Here is a 19920-nt window from a genome sequence, read left to right on the forward strand (position 1 = left end):
AGTTTGAAAATCAAATGAAAAATAATATTTTAAAGTATTAAAAAAAACACTTAAAACATGTCATTTTAAACCTATTTAAAAAAGTATTAAATAAATCTTTTTTGATGATTTTTTTTGGTATTCATAAAATATATATATGAAATGAAAAGTGTTTAAAAAATGAAGCAAAAATGAATTGATTTGGTTAGTTAAATTAATTGATGAAGTTGTGAAGAAAAATGAGAAAAATAGTGGTAAAAAATAAGGTTTTGTCTTCACTAGGGCTTGAACCCACGCCCTGAGGTTCACTACTCAAAACAACAACCAACTGAGCTGCGCGCGCAGCTTGTTTATAATACACGCTCATTTAATTATATTCAAAAACAAGTGTTTGAAATCTCTGAACAAAAAATGGCGCCAAGAACACATCCCTATTTTGATTTTGAATTTCTCTAAAACTGGATTGTTTTGATCAAGTAGATAGTCTATCTTGCTCGGTTTTGGACGAGAAACATGATGGTGCCCTCATAATTCATTTATATTTTCTCTAAGGTGATCAATTTTGTGATGAACACTAAGAACCCTAATTCTTAATTTGAACATGGAATCGTGTAGGATTGATGAATTGTGAAATTGATTGAGGGCTATTGATCAGTGATAGTGCAGAAACAAGATAGCAATTCAATTTTTCATTTATGATGCATGTATGTATGAGTTTGAAGTTCATAGCACTTACCTTCAACAACGGCCAAGCTGGGATTCGAATTCTGCAATAGAGGTGTTACAGAAGTTGTTTGATGATCTGGATAGCTTCAATGGACCATATGGAAGGTGTCTGGATGCTTGGAGTGGATTGAAAACATCTGGATCAGTTGGTGGAACCCGATCTGCAGTTGCTTCAAGTATGAATCGAGCTTGGTGATTCTGAAGTTTTTGATTGATGATGAGTGTTGGGATAGTTCATATGTGATATATATGAGGTGTTGGAAGTGTTATTTTGGACAGATATAGCTTGGTATGGATTTTGGCATGATAAGGTTCAATATATGCAAATATGGAAGTGAGGTAGTGATTTTGAGTTTTGAGGTGTTTTTGGGTGTATGAGTGATTCAAACACATCCCATATGGTGTTTATGGTTTGCTAGAATCATCACTTTGGCCATAGCTTCAAGGATTTGGAGGTTGAGTTTTCTACCTCTTTGAAAACTATGAAACTTGCAATTCAAGAAAGAAGAGAGAAAACCTATAATTGTGAGGTTTTGGTGTGATTTTGAATGAGGTAAGGACCTCTATTTATAGGCCAAAGTTTCTGAATACAAAGCTCTTGCAAGTTGATCAAGAATGATGATTTGGCTTAAGAGATAAAAAGGAATCTTTCACATTAAATGCAAATGGTTAAAAGTGACTTAACCATGGTTATTTCTCAAGCTTCTTATCCTCTTCCATTCTGATCTCAAATCAGAAAATATCATTCAATTATTGCTTCTATGCATCATTACTTGGATCATTTGGCAAATTGGTTCATAACTTAGTGAAAATGGCATGTAATTTCAAGTGAAAAGTTCACTAATGTCAAAATTCAAAACCATGGCTACACTCCATATTTTTTCATGCTCTTGGACATTTTGGAAAGCTCATATTACACACTTAAAAACCCTAGTTGAAAGTTTCTTCAAGATCCTTAAGGAAGTGGGTGAAAAAGATCCATGAACTTTGAGAAAAATGAAGTTTCAAGTGAAATTTTCCAAAGATGCCAACTTTGAAGCTCCATATCTCTTAAATGGTTGATCTTATGGAAAAAATTTATATGTGTCAAAGTTGTTTATTGGATCAAAATCTACAACTTTCATGTTGGAAGTTTTTTTCAGTTTGTAGGTGAAATTTTGAGTTATTCCCCTCCAAAGTTTGGAAAAAACCATGAAAAACACTTAGAAAAATTTTCTAAGTATGAAAGTCAAACTTTTGACTTTTTGATTCTTGATTGATTTTCTTGATTTTTCTTGATCAAATGACTTCTCATATCATATATTGATGATTTAAAACTTCAAAAGTCATGGTTGACCAAAATTCCCCAAAAGTCAATGGTTATCTTGTACAGTTGACTTTTTCAGACGAATCGCGTTTCTGGAGATTTCACATGAAACAGGCTATCCTCACCAAATGAATGGTATGAATGGATCATATTGAAGCATTAGAGGATATTGAGCCATGGTTTGAGTTGTGGCACCATGTCCTGATTAAAAAGTCAGTTGTTCAGTGAATTAGGTCAAAAAACCCTAATTGTCGACCTGATGAAATTGATGACTGTGGATCTTGAATTGAGATGTAATTTCCATTGGATATTGTCATAGGGATTATTTGAAGATGATTGAAACCTTTGATTGACTTCCTGGGGATTTTTAGGGTTTCCCAAATGTGATCCCTGATTTCAGTCCCTGATAGTTCAAAACCCTGATCTGAGGATTTGTCTGATCAATCTTTGTGTAGGAGATGTTATGAGCCAATGGATTAGGTCAAAATGATGCACTGGGAGTCTTGAGGTCATGTCCCAAGTCATTAGGTCAAATCCTGAGTAAAAGTCAAGAGTATGTTGTCTTCAGTCAAAACCCTAATTCAGTCGATTCAGAGCCTTCGAGCTTGTTGAAATGAATCTCTGAGGACCAAATATTGATTGTAGATGAAGATGATTCATTTGAGATGAAGGGAGAACAAAACCCTAATTGATTGTTACTTGTACTGATGAGTGATTTCCTAATTAAATCCTGCTAAGTCACAAGTAGCAAACACAAGCTATGCAATTTGTTAGAGATGCAAATGATGCATATGCAAATGATATGAGGTGGTATCTTAGGTCAAAAATTGGGGTATGACAATACCCAGAAGGAGTCAAAGCTTATAGGCTATGGTGCCTAGAGCCAGGTCACAGGAGGTGTATCACCAGTCGAGATGTAGTTTTCAATGAAGCTGAAATGGCATTTAAGAAAACTGATGATGTTGGTCGAAGTACAGAAACATCTAACGAAGAGCTGGAACAGGTAGAGATTCCTGTTGAGGTGGAGCATTTTGATGCTGAATTGCATATCCCAGATGAAGTCGAAGAAGAAGCAGAAGATGCTGAAGTTGAGGAAACTGACGATGACTACCTATTGTCGAGAGATAGGTCGAGAAGAGTCATCAAGGCACCTCAGAGACTTGGGTATGCAGATCTTATAGCTTATGCCTTAATCTCTGCAAGTGAGGTTCTAGACGAAGAACCTAGAGACTACAAGGAAGTTATGAGGAGTCGAAATAAGACTGAATGGTTGAAGGCCATGAATGATGAGATGAAATCTCTTCATGATAATCACACTTGGGAACTGATCAAGAAACTTGCTGGGGCAAGGTTAGTCAGCTGTAAATGGATTTTCAAAGTTAAAGAAGGAATTGAAGGAGTGACGTCGAAAAGATACAAGGCAAGGTTAGTTGCAAGGGGTTTCACTCAGAAAGAAGGTGTCGACTTCAATGATGTGTTCTCTCCTGTTGTGAAGCATAGGTCCATTCGAATGTTGCTTGCCATGGTGGCACAGTTCGATCTTGAACTGGAACAGATGGATGTGAAAACTGCGTTCTTGTATGGTGATCTAGATGAAACGATCCTGATGAGGCAACCTGAAGGGTATGTCGAAAAGGGGAAGGAAGATTATGTGTGCAAGTTAAAGAGATCCTTGTATGGGCTGAAACAATCTCCTCGACAGTGGAATAGGAGATTCGAAAAGTTCATGGCACGCATAAGTTTCATTAGAAGTCAATTCGACCACTGTGTTTACTTCAGATTTCGACCTGGTAATTCATTTGTTATTTTGTTGCTTTATGTGGATGATATTCTCATAGCAAGCAACAATGTTGAAGATGTGATGAGGGTGAAGGCTGAACTCAATAAGGAGTTCGATATGAAGGATCTGGGAGCTGCTTCCAGAATTCTTGGAATTGACATTCGAAGAGATAGAAAGAAGTCGAAGTTATGCCTATCTCAAGAGGCATATCTACGAAAGATTCTCGAAAAGTTTGGTATGTCAAATTCGAAGCCAGTTGTGACTCCTACAAACCCTCAATTCAAGCTGAGTATTGATCAGTGTCCCAGTACTGAGGTTGAAAGAGCCTATATGAATAACATTCCGTATGCTAATATAGTTGGTTCTTTGATGTATGCTATGGTCTGTACTAGACCCGACATAGCATACGCAGTAAGTCTTGTAAGCAGGTACATGGAGAATCCTGGAAAGGCTCACTGGCAAGCATTGAAGTGGATTTTAAGGTACATAAATGGGTCTCTGAATAGAGTCCTAATTTATGGTGGAGCCTTAGGTGAATATAGTAAAGCAGTAATCGAAGGATATGTCGACTCTGATTATGCAGGTTGTATGGATTCCAGAAAATATATTTCTGGATATGTTTTCACTATGTTTGGCACAACAATTAGTTGGAAAGCAACACTTCAGAAGGTTGTTGCTCTATCAACCACTGAAGCGGAGTATATTGCATTAACTGAAGTTGTGAAAGAAGCATTGTGGCTTGAAGGTTTTGCGAAGGAGCTGAAACTTCAAGGTCGAGGTATCACTGTTAAATGTGATAGTCAAAGTGCAATACACCTGTCGAAGAATTCAGCCTATCATGAGCGAACTAAGCACATTGATGTGAGGCTACATTTCGTCAGAGGAGTAATCGAGCGTGGAGAAGTCCAAGTGCTGAAGGTTTCGACTGAAGACAATGCTGCTGATATGATCACCAAGACATTACCGAGTTGCAAGTTTTTCCACTGTATGCAGTTGCTAAAGCTGCATGAAGAAAGCTAGTTTGTTCCCTTGATGTTGTAGAGTTAGATCCAAGGTGGAGATTTGTGAGATATTGGATCGAACTCTAGTATGGCTGAAGGGTAGCTTCTTGGTTCGACGGGGTTAAGCATGAAGTCGAAGGTTGTTCACATGCTTGTGTCGAAGATGCTAGGGTTGTTAGCATGTTAAATTAGGTTTAGTGTTTAAACCCTAATTTGTTAAGTTAGCTTGTTTATTAAGTTGGCTTGTGTAATGGACCTTGCTGAAAAAGCCCATTAGTTAGTATGTTAGGTTTTATTATAAATAGGATACTAGTCTTTCATCATTGCTAAGTTGCAAATCCTAATTTAGGGTGAAAGAGGTTATTTGTTATTCTTGTAAACTTGTAATCTTGTTCTAAGAGAAAGTAAAAGAATAGCAGTTATAACCAATTATTGTGTTCCTCTTCTTCCTTGTCCTTTATTCTTCTTTGGTTTATACTTTGTTCTTGGCATTGAATTCACAACAATACTCAATAAAATCAGTTGCATAGAAATTTAAAGAAGATGAAGAAGAAATCCAGGTCGGCGGTTACAGGGAAGTATGCTTGAAATAACGAAAATAAAGAATACTAAAAGAAAGAAAGTGAAGTTGTTGGGGATCTTACAATTTCATAAATTTAATAGTATAATATTTATTAAATATAATAATTATTTATTATAAAATAAATATAAATTAAGTGGACCAATCAAAACATTACATATCACGTGATTACATATCACATGAGTACCGGTACCCCATAAAATTCCATGAATACCGTGAAATATTAAATAAGTAATATTAATTAAGTAATATTAATTAAGTAAGACAAATGGCCATTTTTTATTCGTCCATCTCGATTGGGTACCAGTACCCAAACAACATGGTACCTAATAATTTGCCTAGTTTTTTTAGTTTCTTCACCGCCACGTGTCATTAAATAAGTGGGCAGTGGACTACAATTCAAACAAGGGCAGCAGCACCCGTTATCTCTCAGCAGGTGAGTTTCTTCTTACTTTATTTTGACACCTATAACTCACCCATTTATTTTGATTTACTGTGTTAAGTTATTTGTGATTTATAAATGGTCATAGAAGCATAGGGTACCGTCCAAGCTTGCTGCAGGTTTTGTTGTAAATTTAACTTTGACTTTTTTATTCTAGTATTAGGTCTTATTAATATTGACATAAACTTGTTTAACATTTGTAAATAATTAGGGATAAGATTTTTAACTCTTTTTTTTACAACTAAACTTAATTAGAAAAATCATAAAAAATAGATTAAGGTTTAATTAAATAAATTAACTTTGTTTTAACTAAATTAATTAATCTAATTAGGAATAGGACTTTTCGTTAATTTAAGATTCATTACAAATACAAAAAAAAAACATTTAGTAATTAGCTATTTATTTTCTTACTAAAAAATACTAAAAAAAAATATTTGTTTCTTTTCTAAATTTAATTAGTCATTTAACCCTTTTTTAATTTAATAAATTAGGAATTTAAGATTAGACAATAAGTTTAGTTGATTAGGTTAATTAGTGTGTGTATATATATATATATATATATATATATATATATATATATATATATATATATATATATATATATATATATATATATATATATATATATATATATATATATATATATATATATATATATATATATATTTAATTAGAATTAATTTTAGTTTTAGATATTTAGTTATAATTTAAAAATGGGTTTTAATTAATTCTCATCTTAAATTTATTTTTAAACCATAATCTCCCTATCTCCACTCCATCTATTTCTCGACTTTACAATTCAACATTTGTTTATTTTATTCGCATATCTATTTATTATTTTATTTTTGTTTAAAATTTTAGAGATCATGTATAGGATGAAAGGATGTTTTTGTTGTAATAGATTAAACTAGGATTTATTTTTCGCATCTCCGTCTAATTATGTAACCCCCTCTCCGAAGCCCTGTAATAGCTAGGATTTTATGTTTTCCGCGTTTACTTTCCTGCAATATATATCTACATGTGTTAGTAACATAGGGAGTGAAAAGATTTCAAAACTGAATCGTAGATCACTAACTAAAAGATAAAATATTCGAATCTAACACATTCGCGCTCACTCACCTCTAGGGTACGCCTCTCTTGGTTGCCTTCGAATATAAGATTGTGTCCCTCAAAATGTAGAGGTACCCATTAGCAAAGGTCCCTCACTATAAAATCGTTACTAAGTCTCTCGATGACCCTCGATTGTTGCCTACGAAAAAGTGATGATCGTCCCTTCGAACTTGCTAAAGGTACCTCTACTTGTTGCCTTCAACAGCCATCCGATGACCCTTTGATTGTCCCGAACACGTCCAATCAATAGGACTACCTACCCTAAATGGTAAGGATAGCCCTATTTCTTACTTAGAAGAATAAAAAGCATAGAAAAAGACAAATTTAGGGTAGTGCTCTTAATATGCTTAGTTCGATAAAAAAAACATCTTTTCAAAACTCTTTTAAAGACTAAGGCTACGCATTTACGCTAAAGTCCTTATGTCCCTTTTCAACTCAAATCAAACAAAACAAACATGGGCTAAGTAAATTAAGATCCCGTAGACAAAATAAGGGTCTTTTTCTGTTCTTTTTACCCTTCCAAGATTTGGACAAAATAAAAGTCGGTGGTGACTCTTGCTCACCGTAACATTGGTTGCTTGTGAATATAAAAGTTAGTTCACCGAGTTACAATGATGTAACATGAGTTTTAGAATAACAAGGTGTGAAAATTTCCCATGGGAAAGATGGAAATGAGGGATTTATAGGATGTGTAAGAGAGGGGTTTGTGGAATATGTTGGAGGAATGCTCCATTGATGAAATGGGGGTGTGAAGGTGGAATATTCCATGGGAGAGAGTGAGTGCAATGAAAGCACCAATTGTTAAGAAGCTAGGTTAATAACCCCGAACAAAACTATAGAAAATTGTAAAATGAAAGAGACAATAAAAACTAACTAGGAAAATTAAACTTCATTTCATTTCTTTGATACTCTAAAATGTGTCAAAGATATTACATATATAATGTTCCTAATGGATAATTAACTAAAAGCCCAAAAATTATTAAAAGCTCAAAAGCTATTAAAAGCCCAAAATATCTTAAGAACATTCTAGAAAATATAATAATATATAATACATCAAAATACTAATACAACTAATAATGAATTATTCTATTAAGTTCCCTATCAGAATAAAACTAAAATGGTAGAGAATAATACTCTGCACTCCGACTATCACCTCTCATGGAGGTGAACCTATCTAACCACTGCATACCTCGGTCTCTATGAAACCGGCTATCACTCCTCCTAAGCAAAACCGAGTCCAAAAAGACCGCCAACAAACCAGCAACAAACGCTCCAGATGAAAATGGAATGCTGACCACATCATTAAACTGCAGAAAAAGAATACTTCAAATTTTGAGAAATCCTTTTAAAAAACAATGCACATTCAATCATTTATTTTATCTCCCATTTGGTTGAGCTTTTACTTAAACGATAAAGCTAATCAATTCAATTTACACATGTTTTTAAAATGTTGTATTATATGATAAGTAATATATAAAGAAAAAATGCATACATACCCATCTCGCTCTAGTACGCACGGGACCGTACTCCACAAAATACTGGGGTATGGAGAACCCCATGAAAATAGAAAATCCCATAATAAACTTGCCTCTGAAGCTGTTCAGATTGCAAAACTGAAGCAAGTCGAGGCCTCCCGAACCTGTGAAAAGAAAGACAAAATAAAATTAAAAAATAAAACTTAGATAAAATTATGACTAATAAGAATAAGACCCCTTAAATTGAGGTCATCGTACATACCCACATATGCAAATGAAATGCAGTACAATGCTGCATATATGGAAGCTGGGATAGAAGCAAACAAAGCTCCAAACTTTCCTGCATATTGAAAAACACTATAATAAGTATTCTATTTCAAAAAAAAAAATTAAGTATTAGCATAATAGTTAGCTCCATAAATTTACCAAAAGTGGAGAAAAATATCATAAACGCAGCTGATATCTGGATAACTCTACGACTACCAACTCGTGTCATCCCTATCAATCCCGCATTTTCTCTGCGGAAAAATTTTAAAAAATATTATTACTATAGGAGCATAATATCCTAATAAGAAAAAGATTTTTAATATTTACATATGTATATATAGAAAGAGAATCTTCTCTAAAATATTTCTAAGTGAATTCTCGAATAGAATAGGATAACTATGTAATTAATATTATGATCTGTATTTGTTCTTATATAATACATCTTCTATTGTGCTATTGTGATACACGATTTAATTTAAATGTCTTTTACTCTCGCTTATTTCAACAGGGTATCTAGAACCTTCTAAGAGGAAATTCTTTGTAGTGATATACTAGTTGACCTACTGTCTCCTGGTGAGAATTTGTTTTACAAACTGTGTCATCACTTCGATTTATCTCTCACTTTTAAAATTTCTCTGATAACCACTATGACGCCACTGTCTCCACTATTCCTGAAGTTACTCTGACAAACCAACCCTATTGGTCGAATTGTTGCTTCTGATCCAACAAGTCCACAAAACCAACGGCGTCAGATACAACCACACACGTCGTCTCCATTCCCACGTGTGGGATTCATGCTCCATCGCTTAACCAATGCGTGACCGCAAGTTCGTAACTCTATCTTGCAACTTTTTAAACCGCCACACTCACCTCTCTCCACTAGTCCTAGATATGGTCTCCACTTTTAATTTTGAATCACGAAAAATCCTACTACAGTTCAAACAACCTTGATTTTGTTTTTTAAGTCATGGGAGACACCGATTTAGTCTAATTTACCAAATTTCTACTAATCATGTGCGAAAAACTAATTGGGACATCAAACTACTAATATGGGCTGGTTTCGTCAATATGTTGTTTTAAGGTCAGGGATATGAAGATCACCTAACCATAAAATTGGCTGATGTTAATGCCGCCAAACTCGCTAAATGGAAGAAAATTGATGCCCCTCTATGACTTTGGTATCATTTTACATAGCACCTAACCTCCAAGCATAGTACGAAGCCTTCTCCACATGCTACGAGGTTTGGGAAAAGGCCAAGAAAGTCTATCTAACGATATTTATTCTCTATACAGTGTCATCTTTCAATCCAACCATCTAAATTTAGAGAATATGGATACGCAAGCCTATTTGAGTAAGCTTGATACCTTGAAAGCAATTTTCGCAACCCTAATGCCTTTCATAATAAATCCAACAACTCATGCCAAATAATAAAATAAGTATTTCATGATCATGGCACTTATTAGAATACCACTAGAACTTGATTTCATGTGTAACCAGATTTTTCCAGGCTCTACTGTTCCTATATGTGAGGTGGTTAGTTAACAACTGTCACACTTGGCTACATCGCATGCTTTTCATCATGTCTCCCCTTCATCTCTTGCAACTTCTGCACCAGGTGATACTGCTGTCTTTTCCTTCACTTGGCAGTGTTGCACCCCAAAATTTGCCCATATATTTATTCCTAACTGGTTTTTACTCCACATTCATATGCATCTTTCATTTAGGCCATCTAACATTCATACATTCATTTTTTTGCATTGGATCTTTTTGCATTGGATCAAGGATCTTGGAAGCTAGGGTTTTTGTATGGTCGTTCATGGTGGACTCCTTTCTCCTGAAGCTGCAAAATTTTCCTCTATAAAGATTCACCAAGGGCAAGAGATAATGAAGAGTTTCTTATATATGGTTTTTGCAAATGCTAATTCAACCAAGATTCATTGGATTTCATGTCACAGTGTTCTTATGTGCTTCAGTTACTATCTCCTGCAAGAATTCCTTAAAGTTTCATTGTTATGCCTGATTGAAGTTCAAATGTGAGTCACGACCTGAAGGAGTAAAGTGGCAATTGAGGCTATTTGCTTTTTGTTCCTTAAAGCAAATAATTTGGTTCATCGATTGAGTTAGGATTTCGTTGAATTAAAGTTCATTCAAGTGAGGTTGTGGTTTCGGTACAATGCGAGTATTGGATAGAGTTCTTTAAGATATGTTGGGACGGAAGATTAATTCACTTTTGTTTTGTTGAGAATACAATCTACAAGAGGAATTCTGAATAAAGTCCAAGAGTAGTGCGGAATACAAGCTTCATTACAAGTTTTTGAAAGTTGTATTACAAAGCTTACCCAAAGCCTATTCAAATTCATTACAAAAGCTATAAAACCATTGTTCTTTATCAAAAGGCCCATTCATTACCAAATTCATATTACAAATCCAGTCCAAGAATTACAAAAAAGAAACAAACAATTAAACTTGTTCTAAGCCTTGTGTTCATCTTCAACTTTCTACATGCTTCCAACAACTTTCTCTCAAACGCCAAGCTTCATAATTGAACTAAATCCGGCCACGGAGAAAACAATGTCTTGCCAAAATTCTGCATCAACACAGTTTGCAATATGCTCCTGCAGCCACTGTATTCATTTAGTAAAAAATCTGTTAAAGAAAAAGAAACAGAAATGGAAGATTTATCCATCTGCATTTTCCAGCAATAACCATATAACAAAACTCAGCCCTGCATCAAACTCAGAAAAAGAAAGCTCAACCTGCACAATACATACAAAACCAGTTCACATAGAAGATCCAGCAGTATTGAGTGTAACAAAAGTCAGCAGAAAACTCCAAATAGAATTCCAACAAAAAACAGAATGATAACCTCTTCTAACCACTTTCTAAAAGTCCTTAACAGTTTTTTCCAATTAACTTCAACCAAACTAACTTAACAGAGTTCATAACCACATCTCAATCACAACTAACAGCTTACATAACTGACCAAAACTACCCCATCCAATCAGTTCATAAACCTAACAGAATCCTAACAACCCCTAACTAACTGTAACCGCCCATAACTAATTTCCAAAAAACAGTTACAAGGCTAACCAATCAGAACAAGAATTTCAGAAACAGAATTAGAAGAAAAACTCACCAATTTATATGCAGCTTCAACCATTCTCTTGAGCTCTCTCTCTCTCTCTCTCTCTCTCTCTCTCTCTCTCTCTCTCTCTCTGTCTTCTGATCCCTTGAGGCTCCACCATTTTCTTCCACTCTTCTGGACCCTTCTTTTCACCAATCCCACGATTATTCATTCTGATCACTTCTTCACAACTTCAATCTTCACCTCCATTCAATCTCTCCCTTCGATCTCCCATTCTCTTCTTCTTCACCAACACACACCATTTTCACACTCCATTCATCATAACCTTCACTTCACACCACTTTCACCTTGAACCTGTGTCAAGAACGCCACCACTCATCAATGATTTTCAGAGAGAAACGAATCGGAGCAAGGAAAACTTCAGAGAAAAAAAGAATGATAACAGAAGAAAGGAGAGTGGTAACAAAACCTGAAGAAGAACGTAACAAACTTCTCGATTCAATGCTCTTCCTTCCCCTCGGAACTGAACTTCATACTACTCCACGACCAATCTTCACACTCTGAATCTCTAGGGATAAACTCAAAGAATCATCTTCAATTCAATTCTCTTCGACTCCACGTGTCAGTATCGTTCATCATCATCCTCATCAATCCAAGAACATACAGGAAATCTCGCGTCGTCAAGTCTTCAACATCATCAATTATCTTCACTGCATCGTCTACAATCTGCAAACAACAACACTACAACGCATTCAACAGAGATGAGAGACGTGAACGAGCTCGACTCGGTCGAGATGAGATCGAAATGGTGAACACCGCCGCAAGCGAGAGAGATTATGAGCGAAGACGGGAGGGAGTGTGAGCGAGAGGTCTCGATTGCGCACGACGGCGGAGAGAGGAGCAGTCCGATAGCTTCGTCGGAGAAGAAGGTTGCGAGGCTCGCCGGAGAAGAAGCATCTTCTGGCGCCGTTGGTTCGTGAAAAGGGGAAAGAGGACGTTCAAAAAGGTGAATAGTCACAGGTTTAACCTAATTCCTTTTTTAATTGCTTCTTTGCATTAGTGTGATTAATCGGGTTTGATGAGTGTTAATTAAGATTAAATGTACATAGTTAGATCTTTGATTGTAATAAGCCTGGATTAATTACTGCTATTTGAAATTAGTTGTTTTTTTAGATTAATACAAAATATTGCTACAGAAATTGAATCAAAAATGGAAAACCTAGATATAATTGGATCATCTAGTTCCTTGGGCCGAATTGCTAGGTTCACCCCCTTTAGCCCATTGCTCCTGTTTGAAAATCTGAATACCATGAAAATCCCTTGGGCGGAATTTCTGATTGCACCTCCCTCTGAGGCCCAGGCGCCATTTTTGGCATTTCCCAAAAAACTACAAAAAAACTCTGTTTGGGCTTGTCACCCTGGGCCCTGCGCCTGGATATACTTACACCCCTGATCTCACATATTAACACCCCCTGAGCCCATTAATTCATGCTAGAACTTAGTCTTTTTTTTCACATAGATCTTCCCTATTTTTTTTTAGGTAATTGTTGACACATAAAACCATAAAATTTGCTAGTTCTAATTAGGTTTTAGGGAAATTTTAGTCTTTAGAATTTTCCCATAAAAAGAAAACAATAAAAATATTAGTTTTAAGATTAATAGATTTTTAGTATGTTTTAGGCTTGAATTAGAATTCTCTTAACCCAAAAACTCACAAAAATAGTAGTTAGTTTAGTTTAATTTTGACATAATTGATAGAACTTCCTTCATAAAAATCATATAAAAAATAGTAGTATTTTTTTAGGTTAACTTTGTACTAATGCTTGAATTGTTTTTGTACCATTTTCATGCTATTGTTTGTATAATTGTTGTGTGATTTTGTTACTTGTTTTGGCCATATTTTTGGCCTACTTTGTTAATACCATTAGTATGCTCCTTTTAGAATCTATCTCATTACCATGTTAACTTTAGAATTAGACTTAGAATGACACTTAGGTTAGAGAAATAGGTTAGTCTCCCTTTTTCATGCTTCTTTTTCTTTTCAACTTTAAAACATTAATAAATAAAGAGGCGAATCACATTAAGAAAGTGATAGAGAAATGAGTGGGATTCATTCCCTAATCTGTTTCTCAATCACTTAGTGGCATAGAAATGAGTGGGATTCATTCCCTAATCTGTTTCTCGGTCACTACTTAATGGGAGAGAAATGAGTGGGATTCATTCCCTAATCTGTTTCTCAAACATTAATTAATGGGATAGAAATGAGTGAGATTCATTCCCTAATCTGTTTCTTGAACATTATATAATGGGATAGAAGTGAGTGGGATTCATTCCCTAATCTGCTTCTCGATCATTATACATTTTATGTGATTCTAATCGCAAAGTAAATTCCCTTAAAAAATACCCAACCAAAAACATTTAAAACACTTAATAAAGGCTCGAATTAAAACAAAGTGATGAAGTGGTGCGAAACCTTGTATTGGGTTTTGTTCATCATGTAGTTACATAAAAAACACAAACCCAAGTTCATTCTTTTGCCTTGTTAGGCGCTTAAGAACAAGTTAAGTCCTTTCCAAAACTAGGCGTATAAGTCTCCCAAGGCCGAGCATCGTGGATTGTGACCTTAACCGCTGTTCAACTAAAAAACACAAAACAAATGGAAACTATGGAGCCGAACTACGGTCGTTCTGATTCCTGAAAAGGATACGTAGGCATTGGGTCGCGGGGCCTAAGCGAACACACTTGTAAATAATTCCTTCTTTTCCCCGTATTTCTTTTGCATTCATTCGCATTTAGGTTTTAGACATAGATATACACCCTTTAGATAGAAACAAACGTAGGTGGATACCATCGAGTACGATGGGCGTGAGGGGTGCTAACACCTTCCCCTTGCGTAACCGACTCCCGTGCCCTGTTCTCTGGTCGAAAGACCTTGTTCTTGTTCTGAGTTAGGTTTTCTGATATTCCTTTCCCGCGATGGGATGAATGTATTAGTGGCGACTCTGATTCCATTTTTCGCGGTAGCGACAGGCAGCAATCACAATCGCATTAGAGGCGGATCCTTCAAACCTTGTTCTAAGTGTGGCTATTGTAAACGGTTTGGGCATACTAATGAATGTTGCTCAAAGTGTAATGGCATACCTCTACGCCATATAAGTGCAATTCAAATTGATCATTCTTACATTCTGTAGACCTCACCTTCTCTTTAGAGCTATAAGCCAAACTACGATGATTTCCTCAGGTGGTGTCATACTAATCAGAACTCTGGTTCCACAACTTAAGTTGCACAGACACTAGTAATTCATATATTTTCCTCTCCCATTCATATCCTCTTGGACTTTTGGTACTTGATTCTAGGGCGTTTGAACATGTTATCGATAATAAATGTCTTTTCTCTTCCATCTCTACCTCTGGTTTCTTACCTAGTATAACTGCTATGAATGGTTCCCAAACCCGGTCCCAAGGGATTGGTAATTTTCAAATTCTACCATAATTATCTATTACTTCTATTATATATGTACCTAATTGTCCATTTAATTTACTGTCATCCATTCGTTTAACTCGTTCCCATGATTGTTCTATCACCTTTACTAACAGGAAAGTTACCCTCCAGGATCAAAGTTCGAGCCAGATGATTGGTGTTGGATGTGATTCTTAACGCCTCTACTAATTATCTACGTCATCTGCCACACGCTCCACTACATATTCTGTACTCACTATACACGTGCAGTTAGGTCATCTAGGTCATCTAGGTCGGTGCCTAATTTATCTAAATCATCCACTTTATATTATAAGTCTTGTTAGTTAGGGAAACATACTCGTAGTCACTTTCTCGATCGAGTCAATAAACGGGTTATGTTCCCTTTTGCTTTAGTTCACTATGATGTTTGGGGTCCCTCCCGTACCGTGTATACTTTTTATTGTAGGTATTTTGTAAACTTTATTGACGATTTTTCATGCTGCACGTGGCTATTTTTATGAAGAATATATCTGAATTGTTTTATATTTTTGAATAATTTTATCGAGAAATAAGAATCTAATTTGGTTTGTCTATTAATACCTTAAGAAGTGACAATGCACGTAAAGTTTTATACCAACAATTTCAAACCTTTATGTCATCCAATGGTATTTGGCACCAAATATTTGGCCCTCATACACCTCAATAAAACAGTATAGCTGAACATGAAAATCGACATCTCGTAGAAACAACTCAGACCCTACTTCTCCATGGTAATGTTCCTCTCTGTTTTTGGGGGGATGATGTGCTCACAACATGTTACCTTATAATTCACATGCCCTAAGTTGTCCTCAATAATAGAATTCACCATTCATCATGTTTCCAATCTCCCCCCCCCTTCACCCAATTCCTCCCCGAGTCTTCGGGTCTACATGTTTTTTACATAACCTCTCCCCTGAACTTGATAAACTATCAACTCGATCCCTACAGTGTGCCTTTATTGGTTATCATTGATCCGAAAAAAGGGTTATCATTTCTAGTTAGATACTCTACAACATTACCTCATATAAGTCAATGTAACCTACTTTCTTCGAGTCTGTTCCATATTTCAAGTCTAGTAAAGTAACTCTGAAACCCCTTCAGAAAAGTACTCCAGCACCTCTTTTGGAAGTACCATATGCCATTATCCTCCATCAATCTAGGGAACCTGAGCCACTAGTTACCCTTACAATTTACCCCCACTTCTCGCCCACATCAAACATATCAGCATCGAAATCCAATGTTTGTCGTACCTAACCCTGAGGCCGTACATGTTCCTAAGGTCATTGCTGACTCTTCTATGTCGCCTTCCGATTTCCCTTCAAAAAGGTATACGTCAAACATGAATTCCTTCTACACATTATATTAATTTATGTTACCATCGTCTACCCTTTTGTAGTATACCTCTTTGTCTTCTTTTTCTATTCCTAAAACTCTAGGTTACACATTATCTCACCCTGAATAGAGGAAGGCAATGATTGATGAATTATGTGCTCTTCAAATTAGTGGTACCTGGGAACTGGTTCCTCAACCTCTTGGGAAATCTTTAGTAGGTTATTGTTCACTTTATGCAGTGAAGGTTGGATCATATGGTAAGATTAATTGATTCAAAGCTCACTTGGTAGCCAAAGGATACACTTATATTTTTAGGTTGGTTTATAGTGATACATTCTCGCCTATAGCCAATATGGCATTGTTATACTTCTTCTAGCCATTGCAACCATTCGATGTTGGCCTCTTCATTAACGTGACATAAAAAATTCCCTTTTACATGGTGATATTGAAGATGAAGAATATATGGATCAACAATATGGATTTGTTGCATAGGGGGAGTTATCATATATGGTTTATAGGTTACACAAGTCTTTTCTGGTCTTTAGCAATCTCTGAGAGCTTGGTTTGACAGATTCAGCACTGTAGTGCAACAATTTGGTATGGTCTGTACTAAAGTTGACCACTCTGTTTTTTATCGCCAGTCAGCCTAAGTGTGTATTTATCTTATTGTGCATGTAGATGAGATTGTCATAACTAGTAGTGATCAGCAGGGAAAACTCGAGTTGAAATAACATCTCTGAATTAATTTCATACAAAAAATATTGGTAAAATCTCCCACTTCTTGGGTATTTACGTGGTCTAATCTAAAGAGGTTTTGGTGATTTCCCAACGGAAATATGCTATGGATATTTTGGAAGAAACATGATTGTTGAATGCTAAACCATCTAATACTCCTATGGATCTAAGTGTCAAACGTATTGAGCTAGATTGTCACTTTGTCAGAAAGAAAATCGAGTCAGGAAACATCGTCATAAGTTTTGTCAACTCTAATGATCAATTGGCATATGTGCTTACAAATTCATGTGAAACCGCAAAACCAATTATAAATGTAACAAGCTTGGTGCATTTGACTTATATGCTCAAGCTTGTATATATATATATATATATATATATATATATATATATATATATATATATATATATATATATTACAACTTCTATTGTGCTATTCAGACACACGATTTAATCTAGATGTCTCTTAGTTTCTCTTATTTCAACAAAGATATTGTAATTTAAAACATAATAACTCACATAGATGTAGATACTCCACTCCCAGTCCCTATCATCCCTGATACCAAATTTGCTTTCCCCTGATACATAAGAAATAGTAAGCAATTATGAATATATTTTATCAATATTTTTATTTTTTAAGTTTGATTTTAATTAATATTTTCTTTCCTTTTATTGTTAATTTTTAAGTTGTAGTTTTATTTGATAATTGTTAATTTATCTGAATTGTATTTATTGGTTCAATTTTATAGTTGTCAATCTAATCCAAATTTCAATGCAACAAATTTTACTGAAAAAATTGTGAACACGGGTATCCTGGAGTTTAGTTGGAAAGAGATACATTTAACCAATTAAACATTATGATTCAATGCCACGTCACTTCTCATTTTATTTTATTTTTAAAATAAATAAAAAATTTAATAAAAATTGCACTAAAGTAACTGTATCCAATTTAAATTCATGAATACCAAAGAATTTACCTAAAAAATATCAAAAAAATTGAGTTTTATTTTTCTTCTTCCTTCCATTCCTCATTAATAGCTGTTAAATTGTATCTTAAGATTAGAAAATTTAATTTTGAATATGAGAAACATAAAAAAAAATTGATAAATTAACTGAATTTCAAACAAAAAAGTCTATAAAAATCAAATGGAGGAAATGAAAAAAATTGATAAGTTAACTGAATTTCAAACACAGTTGTAGATATAATAGTGCATTTAAAGAAAATAACTAACCCCATGGAGGAGATGATAGAACGCAATAAGATTTGTTCGGCAGTATCTTTGCAACTGGATGCGAAGATAGTGTGGCCGCTGGTGTGGCTGTGGGTGCGTCCACCTCCTCCTCATACGCACTGGATAGTGGTGTCTTCGAGGATGGGACCTCCTCCTCATGCACATCGGATTGTTTTTGTCCATCCGAGCGATAATCTGAATCTTGTTGAGACATCTAAAAAGAAGTCAATTTAAAAATGAACAACACAAACTCATATATAATATCAATAGTTATTTTATTATCCACACTACTTGATTATCTATATATATATATATATATATATATATATATATATATATATAATAATAATATTTTTCAATTTCTAAGTCACTAAAATAAATAAATACTAGTGTTGTTAGAGTATAATATTGACAAAATAACTATACTTATAAACATTATAAGGTTATTTATACAAATTTTATTATTTAAATTGTATATAAAATTAATCTAATTACTTAATTTTATAAAATATGGTTGCGTCTAAAGTGAGAGTTTAATTAAGTCTCTCACTTGTGAAACTTAAAAAAATACCAATAGATCAAATCTATTGCTAAAATGAGTCAAGATAAAAATGACAAATTAAAAATGTGGGAAAGAAACATGAGAGAGAAAGAAAGAAACACTCCGCCTTCTCTAGCTTGTTCTTTTTCCTTCCCTTAACAAGGTTTTTGCGCTTTTGGTTTCCATGGATTAGCAGAGAGCTAATAAGAAGATTTTGCGTAAATTTTTTTCAAAATGGGACTCTTTCCCATTCGGAAGGATGCAGTTTAAGGAGGGGGAGGTGTTTTCGTCCTTCTACATCTCTGATTTTCTGGTGAGGTCGAGGGTGGTGGATTTGTTTAATCTCTTTGGGTGTGTGGGTAATATGGTGGAGGAAGTCACCCCTCCAAGGAGCAATAAATTTGGGAAACGGTTCGGGTTTTCTAGATTTAAGGGGGAAGAGGATGAAAGAATGCTAGCGGTGAAAATCGATAACATTATGATCGATTGGAAGAAAATACATGTCAATCAACCAAGGTTTAGTAGGAATTGAAGTAAAAGTGGAATGGAGGCGTCACCGAAATCCTTCACTAAAATGGTTTCGGAGGTGAAGAAGAATGTTGTTCATGGGGAAGTTGTTTCTTTCGCTTTTAGTTTTAATCCCAACGTTAGGAATCGATGATAGAAGGCTTATATTGGCGAAGTGCTTTTCTCAAGGGAGTCTTATAACAATCAAACGCATCTTGAAATTGAAGGATTTTTTCTATCAAGGTTCACCCGTTGGGAGCGAATCTATGTTTGTTAGAAGATTTGGACGAAGGAATTATACAAGAACTGTTACTAGAAAAGGGTT

At 35.0% G+C, this 19920-nt stretch overlaps 1 protein-coding gene across 1 annotated transcript; it reads right to left on the reverse strand.

Moving 5' to 3' along the window:
* Positions 1–8036: 8036 nt before the first annotated feature.
* Positions 8037–18761, reverse strand: LOC131649279 (nucleobase-ascorbate transporter 6-like). The gene is made up of 6 exons (XM_058919050.1): positions 18570–18761; positions 17835–17893; positions 8826–8917; positions 8662–8739; positions 8421–8563; positions 8037–8231 (listed from the first exon to the last, which is right to left on the reverse strand). The coding sequence occupies exons 1-6, from the start codon at positions 18759–18761 to the stop codon at positions 8037–8039; spliced, it is 759 nt and encodes a 252-aa protein (XP_058775033.1).
* Positions 18762–19920: the final 1159 nt, after the last annotated feature.

Source organism: Vicia villosa, linkage group LG2 (genome assembly GCF_029867415.1).
Source record: "Vicia villosa cultivar HV-30 ecotype Madison, WI linkage group LG2, Vvil1.0, whole genome shotgun sequence".
Taxonomy (NCBI): Eukaryota; Viridiplantae; Streptophyta; class Magnoliopsida; order Fabales; family Fabaceae; genus Vicia; species Vicia villosa.

Coding starts and splice junctions, on each gene's coding strand:
- LOC131649279 (XM_058919050.1), bottom strand. CDS start 18,761: ATGTCTCAACAAGATTCAGATTATCGCTCGGATGGACAAAAACAATCC. Junction 8,918..17,834: donor AGTGGAGTATCTACATCTAT/GTGAGTTATTAT, acceptor ATTTTTCCGCAG/AGAAAATGCGGGATTGATAG. Junction 8,564..8,661: donor CATTTCATTTGCATATGTGG/GTATGTACGATG, acceptor TTCTTTTCACAG/GTTCGGGAGGCCTCGACTTG.